Below are 20,713 nucleotides of genomic sequence, written 5' to 3'. Positions count from 1 at the left end.
CCCGGCCCTTCTGGGGGTTGGGTAAGGTAGTAAAATTATTGGGCGGAAAGGACAACAAGGTTCGTTCGGCCTCAGTGCTGAAAAACGGGTGTGTACAAATTCATTCCTTAAAAAATATTTATCCTTTAGAGATAAAACATAATCCTGAACCTGCATTAGCAGAATTTGTGGAAGAAGGAGACCCCTTCTTTTGCTCCACATGTTCAGTCGCCAACGACGGAACAAAACCTATGGTGTGTTGCGACTCGTGCAATGAGTGGTACCATTTTAGTTGTGTTGGGGTCGACCAACAAGTTACCATGGAAGATTGGGTGTGTCCGGGTTGTGCGGACAAAACACCAAGTTAATAATTGTATATTCCTTTTATAGACTCATCAGTAGAGTCATACCTTTTATTACTAATAAATTCTGTTTGCCATAGAGAGATTGTTATAAGTTCAGATTGACAACAGATACACATTGAATTTAATTGCTATTATTGTGTTAATATTAAGTCCTTTGGGACAGAATTTCATTGTAATAACTTGTCCAAATAGGCGACAATCCTTAATTTTCCTGATAAAAAAGAAAGAAATGAGTATCCATTTCTTTCTCTTCCTTCCTTTGGCAGTGTGTTAGAAATTTCAGAATGCAAGGGCGATAACCGCATGATTGTAGATCACGCGATTAATTCAACCAATGGTATTGCGTTGATTCAGTTGCTGCGGAGGATTCAGAATTGGCGGGAATTTTGTGTTTCAAAAAACAGATTCAACTCGGCGTCGAAAAAGACGGACGCACGTAATCTCGCTCCGTGCCTATTGAACTAAGGCATGGTTCTACCCCATTTATTCTCCGCTCATTTAAATGCGGATATTAGCCGGAGGCTAAAATGTTCTACGGATTAATTACTTCATCATCTCTGCCCGCAAAGGGGCATATTATTTTATGATCATCGATTGCAAAGTGCGTTGATCGTATCGACAGTCTGGAAGGATTTCGCGAACCCTCAACCAATTCTACGAGCGGTCGAGTCTACCAGCATCTTCACAAGAAGAAAACTACCGACGCCTTTCAAGGCATGAACTACAACTACCATCGCCTTTCTAGGCAAGAACTACCCGCCATTTGGCAGAAGCTAAAGAGGGCACTCTTTTGCAATATGGACTCCTTTTTTACCCTTTTGTAAATAAAATTATTCTTGGATTTAAGGTGAGCCTTTATTGCTTTTTCTGAGTCTCTTTCATTCTGCCATAGGCAAAAACGGGTAAGATAATTTCTTACACTAAATGTGATCACCCTATAAGAAAACCAAAAAAAAAAAAAACCGAATAGGGAATGTATTAAAAATGAATGTTTAAAAGAATATGCAAATTAGTTAGATCTTTTGCTAATGAATGCAATTCGATAATTCATATATAAGAAAATTGGGTAAAATCCATTGAAAGCGGTCGGTGGTTCTATGAGAAAATAAAGCTGTGTACGCATTATAAATGTTTCTTTTCTGTGTCTTACGTTATACATTAGTACATTAGGGGTCATTTCGAGTTAAAAGTTTATTTACTGCACTCATCTGGACTAGAGAAAATCATAATGTAAATGTGTATGTCTTGTCTAAATAACTAACGATAATTCTCTGATATGGCCGACCAGACGGGTGATCAAAAAGTCAGATCGAGCGTACCGGAAAACGAAATGAGATCAAATTGACAATTGGCCTTTTATTTATTTATTTATTATTTTTTATTTTTGGCTTGAACTTTGCGCTTTTCAGATTAATTTGTAATGTTTTATTTTCTTGGTGGATAATTTTTTTTTTTGGCCGTGTTTTTTTTTTTTTTTTTTTTTTTTTTTTGCCCGTTTTTTTTTTTTTGGGGGGGGGTTCTTGAATAAAAAAAATAACTCGACTGTTTTTTATTCAAACGTAAATAAAATTCAATTTCGATTTGGCTCATTTCGTTTTCCGGTACGCGGTACGCTCGATCTGACTTTTTGATCACCCGTCTCGTCTGGTCGGCCATATCAGAGAATTATCGTTAGTTATTTAGACGAGACATACACATTTAAATCATGATTTTCTCTAGTCCAGATGGGTGCAGTAAATAAACTTTTAACTCGAAATGACCCCTAATGTACTAATGTATAACATAAGACACAGAAAAGAAACATTTATAATGCGTACACAGCTTTATTTTCTCATAGAACCACCGACCGCTTTCAATGGATTTTACCGAAAATTGTATTTTCTTTAAATAAATAGAAAAATATGGTTTTTAATATGAATATCAGTACACACCAAAGGAATACGGAATTATAGGTGTAAAGATTAGATTAAATAGGGGTAAATTAGCAGTGATGATGAAAAAAATGTGAAAAAGATACCACTGGTAAAAATGTAAACGAAAGTTCTACATTACGTAGAAAAAAAAAAAACTGTACAGGTCCGTTTTCAGTTTGTGTTGCTCCCAAAAATGTAAATTAGGATTTTTGCGGATAAACTATGCTTGGTTGTGTGTATAAAAAGTACCCCCTTTTTAATAAAGGAAGGACTTTCACATAAAAATTTAATAAACAAAAGATACGGCAAAAATTGAATTACACTTGTAAATCATATCTAAAAAAAATAGCACGGTTCGTAAACTGCAGAAGTACTAAACAGATAAAAACACCCGCATTTTTGTACTTCTGCAATTATTTTTCTTTGAGTGACGCTGAGACATAAAGCGACCCCCCCCCCGAAAAAAAACCCCATAATTACGTCGAAACTCCCCACACAAATATATATTATCAACTAAATCAATTACCAAGACAGGAAAACATAAGATCTTTCTCAAAAGAAAATCGAAGAAAAAAAAGTGAAAAAAAAAAAACAAAAAAAAAAACAAAAAAAAAAAAAACAAAAAAAAAAAAAACAAAAAAAAAAAACAAAAAAAAAAAAAACAAAAAAAAAAAAAACAAAAAAAAAACAAAAAAAAAAAAACAAAAAAAAACAAAAAAAAAAAAAAACGCGTAAGAATATATCTGATATAAAAAGCATTACTTTACCTTGTTTCTTTTTCAAAGTATTATGGAAACGATAATAAAATTCAGACAGTCAAGTGAATAGTTGAAAAATGATTTTAAAATCGTCCGTAGGAAATAAATTTTAACCTTTTGGTAAACGTGCTAACACCTTACAATCAACATCTTTAGCCGAGACTTTAATAGAGGGCTAACGATTTAAAATATTTCGTCGAAAAATAAAATCATCCTTAGCCTAATCATTTATTTATTTTTTTATCAATATTTGTAACTTTTACATTTATAGAAAATAAATAATTAAAACAAATCATTCTCGATATATATATATCCGTTCATAACCGGAAGTGAAATATCAGTGAAAATTATTTAAAATGTGCCAGTTTAGCAAATAGTACAAAATAACTTGAATTAAAATAATTTAAATAAATTAACTTTAAATAATACTCTTAAATAGAACAATTACATCAATTACATTACTATAACCAGTAATTTTAATTGAGCGAATTATTTAAAAAGATTTTCTTTAATATTATATGCAAATTAGATTAGTTCTATTATGTACCTATTCCTTCAATATAGTGTATATATATTGATCGTGATCCTATCCATTTTTATAGAAAATCTTATGGTAAATAAAATTTATATAGATAAGGAAGTTTTGTATATATTAATCAAATTGTGAACAAACAAACAGACAGGATTACGGATTTATATATATATTATGGAAAAGAACATTTCCTTATAACATTACAAAGTGCATAAAACGAACTAGACGTAATAGTTACATGAAACCAATCAACTAATAAGAAAACTGTAAGAGTATCTTGTGTAGGAGACGGGGAGTCTCGTCGTGGGCGACGAAGCGTTTCACTGAAGAACCACGGCAACACACAGCGAACCAACAAACAATGACAGCCACGGCACGAAGGTAACTAACAAAGCTCAGCTGACTGCACGAATAGAAACGGAACCCAACGGTCACTGTACTGATCGCCACGAACGTCAGAACTCGACTGCCTCGCACCTCCAATGGACCGATTTTTATTCCTCAAGATGGCCTAGCTAATTTGCATCCCCGCGCGATCCTGCGAGATTCCGTCTCTAATAAAAGCAGGCAGGCGCCATCTTGAAACTCTTTCTTCCGCTGCCCCGACCACAGGATCAGCCACCACCCCGCACGCCAGGCACACACGGACCCTCTTGCGCCGAGGGCTACGGTTAGTCTCACAAAAACGCACAAAAGAATCATTAATTAATGTTTGTTTTGCAAAGGAATGTACAAATTAGTAAACCATTATGAAGTACTAGCATAATCATTATTGAGTATATTAAGAAGTTCGTTTTAATAGTTTATATATATATATATATATATATATATATATATATATATATATATATATATATATATATATATATAAAGCTGAATGTGTGTGTGTGTGTCTGGTCACGAATAGGCTCCTACATGGTTGACTATTTTAAAAAACTGATTACATATAATGATATATCGAGACAAGGAATGGGTATGTTTGATCTGGCTGAACAGTGGTTCATTAAAATTGTGGGATCTGCGTTTACGTCTGGTCCACAAAGTATGGAAAAAAAAAAATTAAAAAAAAAAAACGTTTACAAGTGTTTTTGATATAGATGTACATAATAATACTTTGATAAGTATGTTTTAACTTAAATAAGGATGGTATAATAAAATTGTGGGGTCCGTGTTCGCGCCTGACCTCCATAGAATGGAAATAGGCACAAACTTTAATAAAGACTTTTCATATCTATCTGCGTAAGTATACTTTGATAATTATGTTTCAGTTTGAAGAAATATGGTATAATAAAATTATGGGGTGTTCGTTCGTGCCTGACCTCCATAGAATGGAAATATGTCACAAAGTTTAATAAGGTTTTTTTAATATAGATCCACAGAATATTGTGATAAGTGTTTCAGTCTGAACAGGTATGGTATAATAAATTATGGGGTTTATCTATTTTATTTTTACTTTCATCATATTTTGCTTTGGTTGTGATACCCCCAAATTCGAAGCTATCTCTTTACAACCCTTCCTTTTCATAACTTATCATACTTTTATAAATCAGAGTCCATTTTCAGTAGGCTGTTTTTAAACCCAGTCAACGACGGGTACTTTTGCTAGTATATATATATATATATATATATATATATATATATATATATACACCCCACACACACGTATATCTATCTATCTATCTATATATATATATATGATTAATAAAATATGTTAAAAGACATCTTGAAAAAGAGTTAAAAACATATTTAATTTTAAAAAAGGAAGCACAAGATAAGTTGATAGTCCTTAATCCGCGGAGTTTCGAAGAAATACTCTCCTTCTCATCAGAGGGCAGGAATTAGCAAAATGCAGGATCGGATTTTGCATATAAAAGTATTTAATGAAACTACAAGTAAGTCAAAGATCTTACTTGGTTAAAAAAGGGTGAGGTAAGGGGAACAGGAGGCAAAAGAAAAATAATAAAAAGATTTCACATGAATGGATAGTACGGTGAAGGGTAAAAATCCAAAAATGGTAAAATCCAAAACGGTCGAATTTAAAATTTCAATCCACTGGGTAAATTCCAAATGGTCCAAAATCATCCAAAAGGCAGAGTTCCTTGGAAAAAAGTGCAAATGGAATGAATTCCAAATCATTAAAAGAAAACTACTAGAGATAATATTTGAAACACGCCTGTCAAGGCTGGATGAATCAAAAAAATTAGGGCTTAAAAAAAAACCCGAAAAAACGGTGACAATTTAAATTTGAAAAGCAAGGTCAAACTGACCCAGACAAAAAGCGCGAAAGTTAGCGTTAATAATTAGGTCAGCTTAGATATGCACGTGAAAGTCTCAGAAATACGTTAAGAAAACTGATCAGAAGAACAAATAAATGGCCAAGTTCAAGAAATGGGGCGTCTGTTATAAATATACATACATATACACAAACACACACATATATATATATATATATATATATATATATATATATATAAAATATATATATATAAATAAATATATATAAAAAATAAAAATAAAAAATAAAAATAAATAAATAGAAAATTAAATATATACAGTCACATACATACATACATATATACATACATACATACATACATACATACATACATACAGACACACAAATGCACACATACATGTATATACATACAAACACGCATATAAATATATATACACATATATGAATACATATACAATAACACACACACACACATATACATATATATATATATATATACAAACACACACGCATGCATAAACATATACACATATCCAAAAACATATACAAGTTAAACAAAAAACATACATACTTACATACAAAATAAGAGGAGAGGCCGGTATCTGCAAACTCCGGAAAAAGGCAAATAAACGTGTATGTAAATGCATATAGTTAAATATAAGTAAACAAATACATAGAATAAAAATGAGTAGGTTGATGTATGTATTCAATTAATCAGTATACTTATACCATAAAACGGAGACAGCAGATGGAAAACCGGCCAAAGAAAAAAAAAAAAAAAAATAATAAATAAAAATAAATAAATAAAAAAATTAAAAATATAAAAAGCTTAGAAAGTAAGATTAAAAATAAATAAATAAATAAATAAATAAAAATAAATAAATAAAAAAATTAAAAATATAAAAAGCTTAGAAGGTAAGATTAAAAAAAAAATTATGGGAAAAGATATATATTTGAAGGGTTAAATTAATAGCTATGTGATTTCAAATTTACCATATTTAAACTTGGACATATGTTTGCAATAAGAGATCAGTTCGTTTTTAGAGTTTATTATATTACTACTTTGAGGGGAGGTTATAATAGTTATAGCTTCAGATGTACACAGGTGACAAACTTAGATCCTGGAGTATAAGACTTAACTTTTTTTTAGGATGGTCCATTTAATTGAAAAGTGGGTATTGGTAGAGTTAAGCTTTTTAACCAGTGTAGTTAGAGAAGTTCCCTGGTTATTATTTGAATTTTGGTTATTGAAAGAAGAAGTGTGGTTTGAAATTCTTTTCTTTATTAAAGTTGAAGTAGCACCTATATATGTATATGTTTTATTAATAGTTCGGGGTCGAGAATTAATATTAATTTGTTGATTTATACTGGGAAGAGAATTTAAATTTTGTTCATTTTGATGAACAGAGGGTAGGACAATGATTGTAGCAGGATTGGTTTGGAGGGGATAATTAGTCTTATCAGTGTTAGGATGGCTGCTATGCAAAATATTATTATTATTATTATAGCTAGTTGCATGATTGAAAATAGAGGGGCTGGTTGAATCGTTTGTTGGATTAATAATTATATCAGAGGGAGGGTCGGAGGAAGGATAATTTGGTGGCAAAATGTTATTGTCTATTATGGGAGAATTGCGTGGGAGCTCTGTAATTGTGCATGAATATATTACATCTTTATGGATGCAATCATTATTGAGTGGGCAAAGATGTTTGTTAATACAGTTGCTGTTTCTTTTTGGTTTGATTGGGAAAGGGATTTTTTGGGCTGATTTAATTTTTTTGTTATTAGATGCTAAGATTCTTTGTGCTAAATTAGGCATAGTAGGATAAGAAATTCTTATTGAGTTTTTATTAAAAATTGAACTATATCTGTGTGGATATTTGAAAGAGTTTTCTACAATATTGAAGAATTCTTTAGGTATATTAGTTTTAACATTTATGCTAAATGGAGGATTAAACCAAATATTTTTCTTTCTCCTAGTGCGACAGGGTGGGTTAGAAGTATTACGATTAGCATGTTGGTTCGGATTATATTTGTGGAGTGGACCATTGCTATTGATAGCAGCAGATCTTGTTATTTGAACTGGTTTCTTGCGAGTCATATTGTGTGTGATTACAGATTTAAGACGGCATATAGGTGGAGTATAATGGTTATATTGAATCTTTTCATTGTATCCTGAATTTCCTAAGGCATTATTGAAGAAAGTAGCATTTTGATTAAAGGTTTTTTTATCGGCTGAGAGCGTAGAAATTCTTCTAGAGACGGATGGTACTATAGATTTTATAATTGAATTGGGGTGGTTAGAAGATTTATGGACGTATAAAAGCGTAAGGTTTGGTTTATGATAGGGACTGTAAGTTTCAGTATTAAGATTAAGTGTAATGTTTAGAAAATCTGAAGTTTTTTTATTTGGTTCAATAATTATAGAAAGGCCAAAATTATTAAAAAAGTTAAGTAATTTTTTAATTATATTATTATACTCTCTTGGCCTGGCTGTTGTTGTAAATAGAGCATCGTCTCTATAAAGGCCCCCTTGGATATGTTTAAAGTGGTATTTCAGTTCTTTCAGTAAGAAGAGTCCCACTAAATCTGTAACCTCGGCAGAGTCGGAAGCACCCATTAGGATGTCAAAATTATTAGGGGTATCTTTTCTAGTCCAAAACTTATTGTTAAATTGTATAAGGGATTTTCTGGCTAGGAGAATTAATTTAATTTCCAAATGAGTTAAGTCAGAATTTCTTTTAGCAAAGATTAGGGCCTCATTTAAGAGGATCGGTGAAATTGATTGATAATAATTGTTGATGTCAAAGGTTATGAAGTTAAGGAGGTGTTTATTTTTAAGGGAAACAAACACATTAATTACAGAATTCGAATTTTGCCAAAGGGGGAAGTTAACTTTTTCTTTAATAGAGGGGATAATTCTATCTAAGATATTTTTGCTCACCGCACCCAAGTCAGAGCTAGATGGACAGATCAATCTGATGGAGGGGTTATCATAAAAATTAGGTTTATGGTCTTTGAGGGTGAATCTAGGGGTACCTGGAGAAAGTATTTCAGTGGAGTTATGAATGTTCATAGAAGTCACTAAAGATTTAGCTTCAGAATTAATAGTGAAGGGAGGTGCTCGCTGGGCAAAAACAACGAGCATCTCACTTACGATTAATTTTTCAAAACATTTATACGAAAGTAAACATCTGGAAAAATCAATTAAAAACAAACAAATCATCAGACTTAGCTCTTTGTAATAGATGTGAATTTATTTGCCTGGAATATCTCACTTGTGTTATTTTTTAGTCTGAAGATAAAGAAAAGAAATCCTTCTTGACCGGTTCAATGTTTTTTGACGTTACGTTGGAAATTAATTTTTTTTAGGAAATGCGTCGAGTAAGGAGCTGAAGGAAAGATAAGAATGTTATGCTTTCTTTTTGTGTGTTGTTTCATCAAGGTGTTTTGCGCACAAGCGACGGAGTGTGACAGTAAAGCGTCTTAACCTTTCGGGTGCCGAGCTAAAAAGAGAGCGAGAGAATTCTTGAAATTTGGCGCCACGCCTTTTTTTGTCTTTTTTCGGAGCTCTCCGGAAATGGTGAAATGTTCAAATGTCCTGACAAAATAAATTCCCGGGTAGACGCTACATACCCCCCTACTAGACAGTATGTCGAACAAAAGAAAGTGGAAAAGTCACTGGGTATACACAGCAAATTGATGAGGACGTTGCACTTATCTGCCCGATTTGGTAGAAGTTGTAATTACTGGTGAATCGCAGTTTCCGTTCTGAACTGCAGTGTTTTGTGTCCGTTTGCATGCTAGCACATCGTCATCCAGAATAGCTTTCTTCAGGCGATCAACACTGACTGAATCTCGTCTTCCGTCAATGTCGATAACGAAAAACTTTGAGTAGCGTTTCAATACCTTAAAAGGACCGGAATACGGTGTTTGCAGTCGAGCTGTGCCTCCATCGTTCCAAACAAACACATGAGTCCACGATTGTATGTCTTTGGGGACGTGAGTGCGTGTGTTCTGTGTTCTCGGGGCAATGTTAAAAGGTTTCGCCAAGTATTCCCTCACACGAGAGGTATAACTTGTTGGGTCAGGCATGCGTGTAGGAGTGGTCGGTGCGACCATCTGTCCAGGAAGAGTCAGCATTGTTCCGTAAATCATTTCGGCAGGTGTAAAGCCAATATCTGCTTTTATGGTGGATCTAATGCCTAATAGAATGAAGGGGAGGTACTCTGTCCACCTGTTAGGGTCGGAATGTGCTCTAATAGCTGCTTTCAACTGACGGTGCAGACGCTCGATCATGCCGTTTGCCGCCGGGTGGTACGAGGTAGTCCTTATGTGTCTGATTCCCAGTAGGCGAGACAACTCAGAAAAAAGATAGGAATCGAATTGTCTGCCCCTATCGGTTGTGATGGTGTGAGGCACACCATAACGTGATATCCAATGTGTAACCAGGGCTCGGGCAACAGTTTCTGCGGAAATATCTGCGATGGGGATGGCTTCAGGCCATCTAGAGAATCTGTCGATGCAAGTCAATAAGTATGTGCAGTTTCTCGAATGTGGGAGTGGACCCACTAAATCTATGTGAACGTGTTGAAATCGTGCCTCAGGGGTTGCGAAGGTAGCAAGGGGACTTTTAATATGCCTCTGTACTTTCGATTTCTGGCAAGGGACGCAACTCTTGGTCCATTTGCGAACGTCTCGGTTAATGGCTGTCCAGATGAAACGAGAAGTCACCAGCTTCTGCGTGGAATGAATGCCAGGATGTGACTAGTTGTGTAATTGAAAGAAGACAGCTCGCCTATGCTTAAGGGGTACATAGGGACATTCATGACCGTTCGAAACATCGCACCATATTGTCTCGTTGGAACAAGGTACTGGGACTTGCTTGAAAGTTAGATTTTCGGAGTGACGTAAGCGATTTAGTTCTTCGTCATCCCGTTGGTCGATGGCGATCTGGTGGAGGTCGATCTCGTCAATCGTTTGAATGGCATCGATGTGCATTCTCGACAATGCATCTGCAACTACGTTCTCCTTCCCTCTGATATACTTGATATCCGCAGTAAATTGTGATATGAAATCCAAATGGCGAGCTTCCCTGGGTGAGTGTTTTCCGGGCTTGGCAAGCAAAGCATGCGATAACGGCTTGTGATCCGTATAAAGCGTGAAAGTGGATCCTTCCAACATATAACAAAAGTGTTTAACTGCGCAGTATGCGGCCAAAAGTTCCCTGCTGAAGGTGCTGTATTTGGTTTCAGCGTGCTGAAGACGCCTTGAGAAAAAAGCTAGTGGTTGCCAAGTATTATCCACTAATTGTTGTAGTACACCTCCAATGCCAACGTCGGATGCATCGACGGATAAAGCTAGGGGTGCATCTGGACGGGGAAAAACCAACATTGTCGCTTCTGTTAATGCCTGCTTGACCCTATCGAAAGAATGTAATTCCGTTTCGCTTAATGTAATCGTCTCATTTTTTTTATTTTTATTTCTGAGTACGTTGGTTAATGGCTGAGCGATTTCAGCACAATGGGGCACGAAACGTTGATAGAAATTAATTAAACCGAGGAACTCTTGAACTTCACGAAGTGAAGTGGGAGCTTGGTAATCGAATATAGATTGGACTTTCTCTGGAAGGGGACGAATACCTTCTTTGTTGATTAAATAACCGAGAAACGAAAGTGAGAAAACTCCAAACTCACATTTTTGGGGGTTAATAATAACGCCATAATCTGTCAATCTGTGAAATAACTGCTGCAGATGCTGTAAGTGTTCACGTTCTGATGCACTTGCCACGAGGAGATCGTCGATATATGCATAGACGAATGGTAGCCCTCGCAAAACTGCGTCGATAAAGCGTTAAAAAGATTGCCCTGCATTACGTAATCCAAAGGGCATGCGTAAGAATTCGAAAAGGCCGAAAGGAGTTGTGATCGCAGTCTTAGAAACATCCTCTGGGTGTACGGGAATCTGGTTGTACGCGCGAACAAGGTCGATTTTGGAGAACACTGTTTTTCCGTGAAGCGAGTTAGAAAAGTCTTGCAAATGCAGAATAGGGTAATTGTCCGGAGTAGTGCGACTGTTAAGTGCGCGGTAATCCCCACAAGGGCGCCATTCGCCGGCTGATTTTTTTGGCACCATGTGGAGTGGCGATGACCAGTTGCTATTAGAGGGTCGAATAATGCCTAAATCCAACATGTGCTGAAATTCTTGTTTAGCCGCCCTTAAACGATCGGGTTTAAGTCTGCGCGGGCGCACGCTTACAGGCGGTCCCCTTGTTTGGATATGATGAGTGACATCGTGTTTGACTTTGTCACTGTTAAATATAGGACACGTTAATTCCGGGAAACCTCGCAGCAAATCTGTATACGGATCCGTGGTGTCTTTACGTATAACTGGGCTGATCTCGGTCGACCCATTGATTATGCCTTGCACGGAACGTCCAGTGTTGTTATCAATGAGTTTGCCGCGTTTGACATCTACAAGGATGCTGAAATGGTGCAGAAAATCCGCCCCTAAAATCGGAACGGGTAGCTTTGCGACGATGAAGGCCCAACGTAGTGCGCGCTGTAATCCAAGATTTAATGTTATCGATGTCTCTCTGTAAGTAGGAATGGAGGAGTGATTCACTGCGTGTAGAAATAGGTTTGATTGAGGACGCTTCTCTTTCACAAACTTCTTAGGGATGATACTGACTTCCGCACCGGTATCAACGAGAAATCGTATACCAGTGGTTCTATCAGTCATGTACAGGGTGCGACGAATGTTGTTCTTGCCAGGAGTGTCTGCCGCTCCTACTGCCTGGCCTGGGCGTTTCCCGAGAGACGTTTCTTCGTATATGAACATGGCTGGTGGTATCGGTAAGCTCTTTCACTGAAACGTGCGTGGTACTTGCAGAGCCCACCGCTGTTCTGAGTGCTGCTAAATCGCCGGGGACGGACTCGCTCACTGGGGTGCTTATGCATTTTTGGTTTGAGCTGGAGGTCACGTAACTGTTCACTCAGGTCGTGAATCATTTGAGCCTGTCGCTCTAGTTCCTCGCGTATATCCGTGGAGGGGTTTGCGACGTTAGGCAGGGCATCGTTAGAGCTTTGCGTGTGAACTGGGGCTATGGAAACGGTCACGTCCATAATTTTGTCGGCTAGGTCCGCTAGCTCCTCAATGGTTGTGGAGTCATTTGAAGAGGCGAGTATCATTTGAATACTCGATGGCAGTCTATTAACGAAAACTTGTTTAAGTATATCCGGCGGTAGTGAGTTCTCACCCATCAACAGCTTCATACGTCTGAGTAACTGTGATGGTTTCCGATCTCCGAGTTCTTCTTCTACGAGAAGTTGATGAAGGCGTTTCTGTGGTGAATCGGTTGTCCTCCGAATCAATTCCGATTTGAAATAATCGTAGCTGATCGATCCAGGGGGTGCCATTATCAAGTCGCGGACTTCAGCCATCACTTCATGCATTAATGCGGCCACCACGTGGTTGAATTTCGTCACATCGCTCAGAATCCTTTGCGTGTAGAACTGGGCCTCTACGTGTGCGAACCATAATGTTGGATCGTGCGTCCAAAAAGGAGGAATCCTCAAAATAGCCTGAGTAGCCGTCGTTGAAGGAAGCGCCTCACTGTCCATCGTGGGGAAAGCGTTGAAGAGAACGATGATTGCAGAAAATCTCCGTGAGATCCGTTGCGCCTAGAAAAACCGATGCGCCGCTAAGGTCGACATGTACGTCATTTCGGTGTGCGTGTAGTCGCTGAGAATTTTCCCTTGTGTGATTACAGGTAATATCCACATTTCCTTGCGTGTTCTGCCAAAGTCTGACGAAGAAGAGGGGTCACCAGTGAAGCGAGGTGCTCGCTGGGCAAAAACAACGAGCATCTCACTTACGTTTAATTTTTCAAAACATTTATATGAAAGTAAACATCTGGAAAAATCAATTAAAAACAAACAAATCATCAGACTTAGCTCTTTGTAATAGATGTGAATTTATTTGCCTGGAATATCTCACTTATGTTATTTTTTAGTCCGAAGATAAAGAAAAGAAATCCTTCTTGACCGGTTCAGTGTTTTTTGACGTTACGTTGGAAATTAATTTTTTTTAGGAAATGCGTCGAGTAAGGAGCTGAAGGAAAGATAAGAATGTTATGCTTTCTTTTTGTGTGTTGTTTCATCAAGGTGTTTTGCGCACAAGCGACGGAGCGTGACAGTAAAGCGTCTTAACCTTTCGGGTGCCGAGCTAAAAAGAGAGCGAGAGAATTCTTGAAATTTGGCGCCACGCCTTTTTTTGTCTTTTTTTCGGAGCTCTCCGGAAACGGTGAAATGTTCAAATGTCCTGACAAAATAAATTCCCGGGTAGACGCTACAATAGAATCCAAAAGGTTGCGGGGGACTATTTTATAAGACTTATTAAGCTCTTTATATATAAGTCTTTTATATGTAGGATAGTCAAGTTTATAGTAATTTTTAGTCTTGTCTGCAGGGACAAATATATGATTATTCTTTTTTACTTTCTTGGCAAAATTATTTATTTTTCGGGTAACCGGGTTGTAGCAGTGTTTTTGTTTCTTAAATCTAATTTTTTGGACTAAGTTTAACATGGAATTTTTGAACTCCTCAAGGTAAGTATCATATTTAGGGTGGGCAATGGTTTTTAGTCCGTAAAATTTGGTAGCCAATCTTTCAATTTTCTTTTGTTCTCTTTGAGAGTTTATAGGAAGTCCATTTGTTAACGTTTCTGGGTGAAGAATGTCTTTAGACGAAAAGGGCGTTTTAAGCTTATTATTAATGTTTAAGTCATGGTGGTAAGCTTTCCACCTTATATTTTTTAGGAAAGTGTTCAAAGCTAGAACAAATTTGTGGATATATTCTTGTTGAGTAGGGATAGGGATATTTTTGGCAGACAAGGGAATGTATTTTTTTTTAAATTAAATATGTTTTTAACTCTTTTTCAAGATGTCTTTTAACATATTTTATTAATCATTTGTTCATATTATAAGCTCTATTTCCTTTTCGGTTTTATTGAGCTTTTTATATCTGGCTGAGTTTATTTTACTTGTAAATAGTAACTCTTTAATATTTATAATATATTTTAAGTTTACCATTTTGATTATCTTAGTAAACTTATTGTAACTTTTATTTTATATATATATATATATATATATATATATATATATATGTATATATATATATGTATATATATATATATATATATATATATATATATATATATATGAATAAAATAAAGCAAGATATAAATGATGCTTTAGACGTTATGTGAATAAAAAGGAAAAACCTAAAAGAGTAAAAAACAAAATTAAATCAACGTTTCGTCCCCATTTCAAGGGACATCATCAGGATTTCTAGGCGAGGATGTACAGGAAGACGATCATATCACATGTGAAAGAGGAGAAGTTTAGTTCTCTTTCTGTTCTGGAGAGAAAAAAATTTCATGATGAAAAGAGAATTTATATCAAGTGTGTGGAGGGGGGGTCGGGTTATATACATATATGCATTTTTTTTTTTTTTTTTTTTTTTTTATCATCATCATCAACCAGGATCTAAGTTAATGTTTTGTTCATTTATTATTATATTACCTATGATTGGGGCTACATTATAAAATCCTTTTCTTTGTTTGATGGTGCTAATGTTTGAAATTAAAGCAGATTCAATAAGTCTCCGTTTTGCTCTATCTGGGATGGATTTTAAGATTTTTGCACGTCCAAAGTCGAAAGCGTGGCCATGTTCGACACAGTGGGAGAAGAGTGCATTTAAGGGATTGGCATTTCTTATGTCCCTTTTATGTTCGCTTAGTCTGATTTCCAAATTTCGCCGTGTCTCACCTATGTATGATTTTTTGCATCCCATGTAATGACTGCAAAAAATCATACATAGGTGAGACACAGCGAAATTTGGAAATCAGACTAAGCGAACATAAAAGGGACATAAGAAATGCCAATCCCTTAAATGCACTCTTTTCCCACTGTGTCGAACATGGCCACTCTTTCGGCTTTGGACGTGCAAAAATCTTAAAATCCATCCCAGATAGAGCAAAACGGAGACTTATTGAATCTGCTTTAATTTCAAACATTAGCACCATCAAACAAAGAAAAGGATTTTATAATGTAGCCCCAATCATAGGTAATATAATAATAAATGAACAAAACATTAACTTAGATCCTGGTTGATGATGATGATAAAAAAAAAAAAAAAAAAAAATGCATATATGTATATAACCCGACCCCCCTCCACACACTTGATATAAATTCTCTTTTCATCATGAAATTTTTTTCTCTCCAGAACAGAAAGAGAACTAAACTTCTCCTCTTTCGCATGTGATATGATCGTCTTCCTGTACATCCTCGCCTAGAAATCCTGATGATGTCCCTTGAAATGGGGACGAAACGTTGATTTAATTTTGTTTTTTACTCTTTTAAGTTTTTCCTTTTTATTCACATATATATATATATAAAAGTAAACGTGTGTGGGTGTGTGTCTGTATGTCTGTGTGTCTGTGTATGTCTGTGTGTGTCTGTGTGTGTGTGTGTCTGTGTACATTTCCCTACGCAATAACTCTGTCAATTTTTAGTCAACAGACTCGAAATTTGATATACTGGGTACTGAGATTTGGGAAAATATATGTGATCTGTTTTTGGCCAGAAACTTGGCTGTTAAGGGGTCAAAGTTCAACGATTTCACCATTGAGAACTCTACCAAAATCCTCCGACAATTTTGGGCCTATGCACTTGAAATTTTAGATATAGGTTCGTTTGACATGAATCTAACTTAATAAGTCGATTTGAGCCCAAAACAATAAATTTTAAGGGGCCATAATAGGGGTCAAAATTAAAAAATAAAATTGACGTCTGCGGTCTCTTACAAATTAGTCAGACAATTTCTGGTCTAAATATTTGAAATTTTATATAAAGGGTAGCTAGACATAGGGCAAGCTTTTTCATCAGTTTGGGTTGAAAATTTGTAGTTACCAATATATAAATGTATGTATGTTTGCATGTCTGCCTTAAACTTTATATAGAGGCGACGGATTTTACCAAGATCAGTATCGTTTAAAGTTCGGCCTTTCATACGACAAATATCGAAAAATTGGCTAAAAACATTAATATTTTCCCCTTCAACTAGGCACTTTTCTACGGGGGGGGGGCACTTTTTTCGCCGATATTTTTTTAATTTTTCCTCTCCTTTAGATTGTCCAGGCATAATTTTAAATAATTTCTCTTCCGGGTTGGCGGTGATCGTAACAGCATAAACGTTAGTTTTTACCCGTTCTTTTCCTCCTTTGCGGTACAGGTTCGAGCCTACCTTCTTACTGTCACTTTTTTTTTGCTCAACATGCACATCCAAACACCCGGGAAAAGCCGAGCTGAAATGCTAATGTATCTATAAAAGTGAATGTGTCTGTGTGTGTGTGTCTGTCTGTCTGTCTGTGTACATTTTCTTTCGCAATAACTCTGTCAATTTTCAGTCTACAGATTCGAAATTTGATATATAGGGTACTGAGATTTGGAAAAATCTAGGTGATCGGTTTTCGACCAGAAATTTGGCTGTTAAGGGGTCAAAGTTCAACGATTTGACCTTTGAGAACTCTACCAAACTCCTCCGACTCTTTGGAGTCTAAACACTTGAAATTTTAGATATAGGTCCCTTGAGCATTGATTTAACTAAATAACTCGATTTTAGCCCAAAACAATAAATGTTAAGGGGTCATAATAGGGGTCAAATTTTAAAAAAATTGACCTTTTTTTTTTTTTTTTGCTCAACATACAACGCCGTGTTCAAATGCTATATATATATAGCATATTTATATATATATATATATATATATATATATATATATATATATATATATATATATATATGCGCGCGCGCGCGTGTGTGTATTGACTAACGTATTTGTTTGGTGGCCCTGAGGTAACGGCTTGGTACCTAAACTTTATTATATTATATATACAAATTCAAACTCAACTGAATTTCCGACAGTATATTCGAAATATATGTGCCATAGTTTTTGACGCGCGAATGCTACTGATTCTTTTCTATTTAAGGTAGTAGGAATTACTTAATGCACATGCAAAAACATCGGAAAAGCGTTATCGGGAATAAAATTGAAGACAAACTACAATAATATTAGGTACGGGCAAAAAATGGATGAAAATAGATAGTTTTGTTTTGAAACCGATTTATCATAATTTTTTGTAGGTTTCTGACCACTTTTGGGTTGTATTTGAAGGATTAAAGACTAAAATTCATTTCCAAAAGGAAAAAAAGTATTTGGACACGTGAAAAAATGTTATGAAAAATGTTTTCACGGCGAGCGAACCAATTCAGCTAAATTTTGAAGTTAAATAAATTCATGGTAAAAATCCTTTAAAAGATAAATATCAGTTTTCTGGCTCTATTTCAAAGATAATTAGTAAAGTCCTAAGATTTTTAATTAAATGAAAAACACCTTGTTTGTAAAAAAAAAAAGAAAAAAAAAGGAAAGAAATAGCTTAATTAGCCTAAAAACCGAGTGATTCTGTTGTTCTTAATTAAAAGGAGGGAGAAGGCACTGGGTTTCTTTTTTTATTCATAGGTCGTGCATCCGTAAATTTATATCCTGCACGTTTGTATCATTTTTACCATTTTTTAATTGAATTATTTTTTTATGTTCCTATTTTTAGTTATTTTTTAAAAATTATTGGCTAATATTATTAGAAAAATTATGTTACGCCAAAAGTTTCACATTCATTCAAGCAAGGAAAATATTAAAATCTTACATATAAACCTATAGTTAAAAGAAACAGTAGAAATATTTTTTACTATTATAATTTTTTTGTCTGAAAATATTCAATAAACAATGCTTAATTCAATGATAATATCGGTAGTTCGAGAAATTTGGTTTTCTTCGAGTTATATCGAATTCATTAATACAGACTTTAGGGGCGTTTTTCGTAATGTTCCTGTAAAATTAAATAATATTTTTTACTTTTTATATTTTACGATACTTTATTTTCATAAAAAAGCGAAAATAAATTCATTCATTTTTTTTTACTACTGAAAACCATAACTTTAGTAAAGGTTGTAGTGGACTGGTGGATATATTATACATATCCCCCAGTCGTACAAGATAGGAGAAATGATTTGAATTGGGAAAGGAAAATGAATTGCTTTGAGGAAGGAACAAACAACGCGTTTACTTGATTTAAACGAACTAGAATTTATTTTGTGAAGGAACAAGTGAAAGAAAAGGATACTACACGTGTTTAGTTTGGCGTGCGTCTCTTGGTGTTTACTGGTGAGAAGGAAAGCCTATTGTAGTATAGAGAGAGAGAGAGAGAGAGAAAGAGAGAGAGAGACAAAGAGAAAGAGAAAAAAGTCAATCCAGTTTGGTGTGCGTCTCTCGCTATTAGCTGATGAGGAGGAAAGTCTATTGTAGTATAGAGAGAGAATGAGAGAAAGTCAATCCAGGCCATGGAGATAGAAAACGTGTAAGGTGTACGTACGATCACTATCGTTTGTTCGCGCGTGGGAAGAGTGAGTAATGTAGTGGAAATTGGAATGATAGTCCAGCGTGTACACAAAGACAAAAATAGAGGGTTGACATCAGTTAAACTGCGCGCCATGTTAGCAGTCAGCTACGCGAAGATATTCTCAGGGACAAGTTGTATATATATAGAGAGAAAGAGTGAGAATGTCAATCCAATTCATGGAGAGAGAAAGCGTATAAAGTGTACGCACTGTTTGTTAGCTTTTTGCCCCACGTGGTAGCGAGTGGCGTGAAGTACGGGCGCGCGCCTCCCAAAAGGGAGGCGGCTGGTTCGCCGAACCTCTCAGCTCGAGAGCTGGTCCGAAAAAGGAAGATGCTGCTTCTTGCTCTTGCTTTTATAATTGTTTCCAGTGGTCTTTTGCGCATGTGTGGATTTCCTTTGAAAGGGAAGTGACGTTGTCCATGTGTGCGTACATGTGCGTACGTTAGCGTGTGTGTGTATACACGTGAATGTGAGTGTATGTACGCGAACGTGAATATATGTGCGTGTGTTGACGTGCGCGCGTATGTTTGTGTGCGCGTAAGTATATGACAAGTAATATGGCTGGAGATGTGAACGCGTGGTTTTGTGTGAGACTAGGAAAGGCTCACACAAGGTATTTTTTGTTTATACAAAATAATACATTTCCACTAAGATTTAAATGAAAATAATAATTCATTATATTCCGTGATCATTATTTGATAAATAGTGAAAATTTCATTAAAATTGGTTAATTTCCTGATTTTTGGTGAATTTTTAAATAAAGGTGGGGGTCAAAATGTTTATTCATTTTGAGTATCGGCATTCATTTTGCACGTACCTAAATCATATTCATAGCTGAGGTGATGTATGAAAAAAATCTCCAAGTCAGAAAAGTTCCACTGTATTCAATTAGAAGCACATATTGTACTATTATATAAAGTAAAGTTAGTTTCTTTTATTTTTTTACCATTAGCTTTCTTATTACAAAATCAATATTTGATTCTTTAAGTGGAACTTTGTGAAAAGTAATAAATTCGATTTAATCCTCTCGTCCCTCTCGTTGGGCTTATTCGTTAATATACGGTTATTTCTATTTGTTTGAAAACATAAATTATTGGTCAAAAAACATTAAAAAAAAAACAAACAAAAAAGCAAAACAAAACAACAAAAACAAAACAAAAAAAAAAAAACGACAGTTAAAAAATAAAACAAAAACAAGTTGCAATTAACAACACCGGGTAGAAACAGCTAGTGATAATTTTTATAAAACGCCTCTTACCTCGGAACAACAGTGCTTTGAACGTTTTGTTTTCTTGTGAAGAAGAGAGAAAGAGGCTTATGCGTTTTTATATGCTTAGTCTAACCGGATTTACTCAAAGGAGTTATCCAATCGCTAAGCTAGAAGACTCGCTCTTCTGCCCCACCTGGTTGCCCT

The 20,713-nt window shown here is 35.4% G+C and overlaps 3 protein-coding genes across 6 annotated transcripts in view; all 3 read right to left on the bottom strand.

Annotated features, from left to right (window-relative positions):
• Positions 1-20,663, bottom strand: part of LOC145266475 (neurotrypsin-like) — a 219,882-nt gene extending 199,219 nt beyond the window's left edge. For 2 of the 4 annotated variants that reach the window (XM_080122166.1, XM_080122169.1), the window contains exon 1: positions 20,558-20,663. The gene's annotated coding sequence lies outside the window, so the exon portion shown is untranslated. Of the gene's footprint in view, positions 1-3,024; positions 3,163-5,521; positions 5,692-20,557 lie in introns of those variants that run through there. The other 2 variants (XM_080122168.1, XM_080122167.1) reach the window with 2 other exon arrangements.
• On the bottom strand, positions 9,501-10,082 carry LOC145266660 (uncharacterized). The gene has a single exon (XM_080122585.1). It carries the CDS (start codon positions 10,080-10,082, stop codon positions 9,501-9,503), a length of 582 nt encoding a protein of 193 aa, XP_079978711.1.
• LOC145266659 (uncharacterized) lies at positions 12,572-13,405 on the bottom strand. The gene has a single exon (XM_080122583.1). The coding sequence runs from the start codon at positions 13,403-13,405 to the stop codon at positions 12,572-12,574; it is 834 nt and encodes a 277-aa protein (XP_079978709.1).
• Positions 20,664-20,713: the final 50 nt, after the last annotated feature.

Source organism: Euprymna scolopes, chromosome 41 (genome assembly GCF_053919585.1).
Source record: "Euprymna scolopes isolate OS-2025 chromosome 41, ASM5391958v1, whole genome shotgun sequence".
Classification (NCBI taxonomy): Eukaryota; Metazoa; Mollusca; class Cephalopoda; order Sepiida; family Sepiolidae; genus Euprymna; species Euprymna scolopes.
This window is presented reverse-complemented; position numbering and strand designations above follow the sequence as displayed.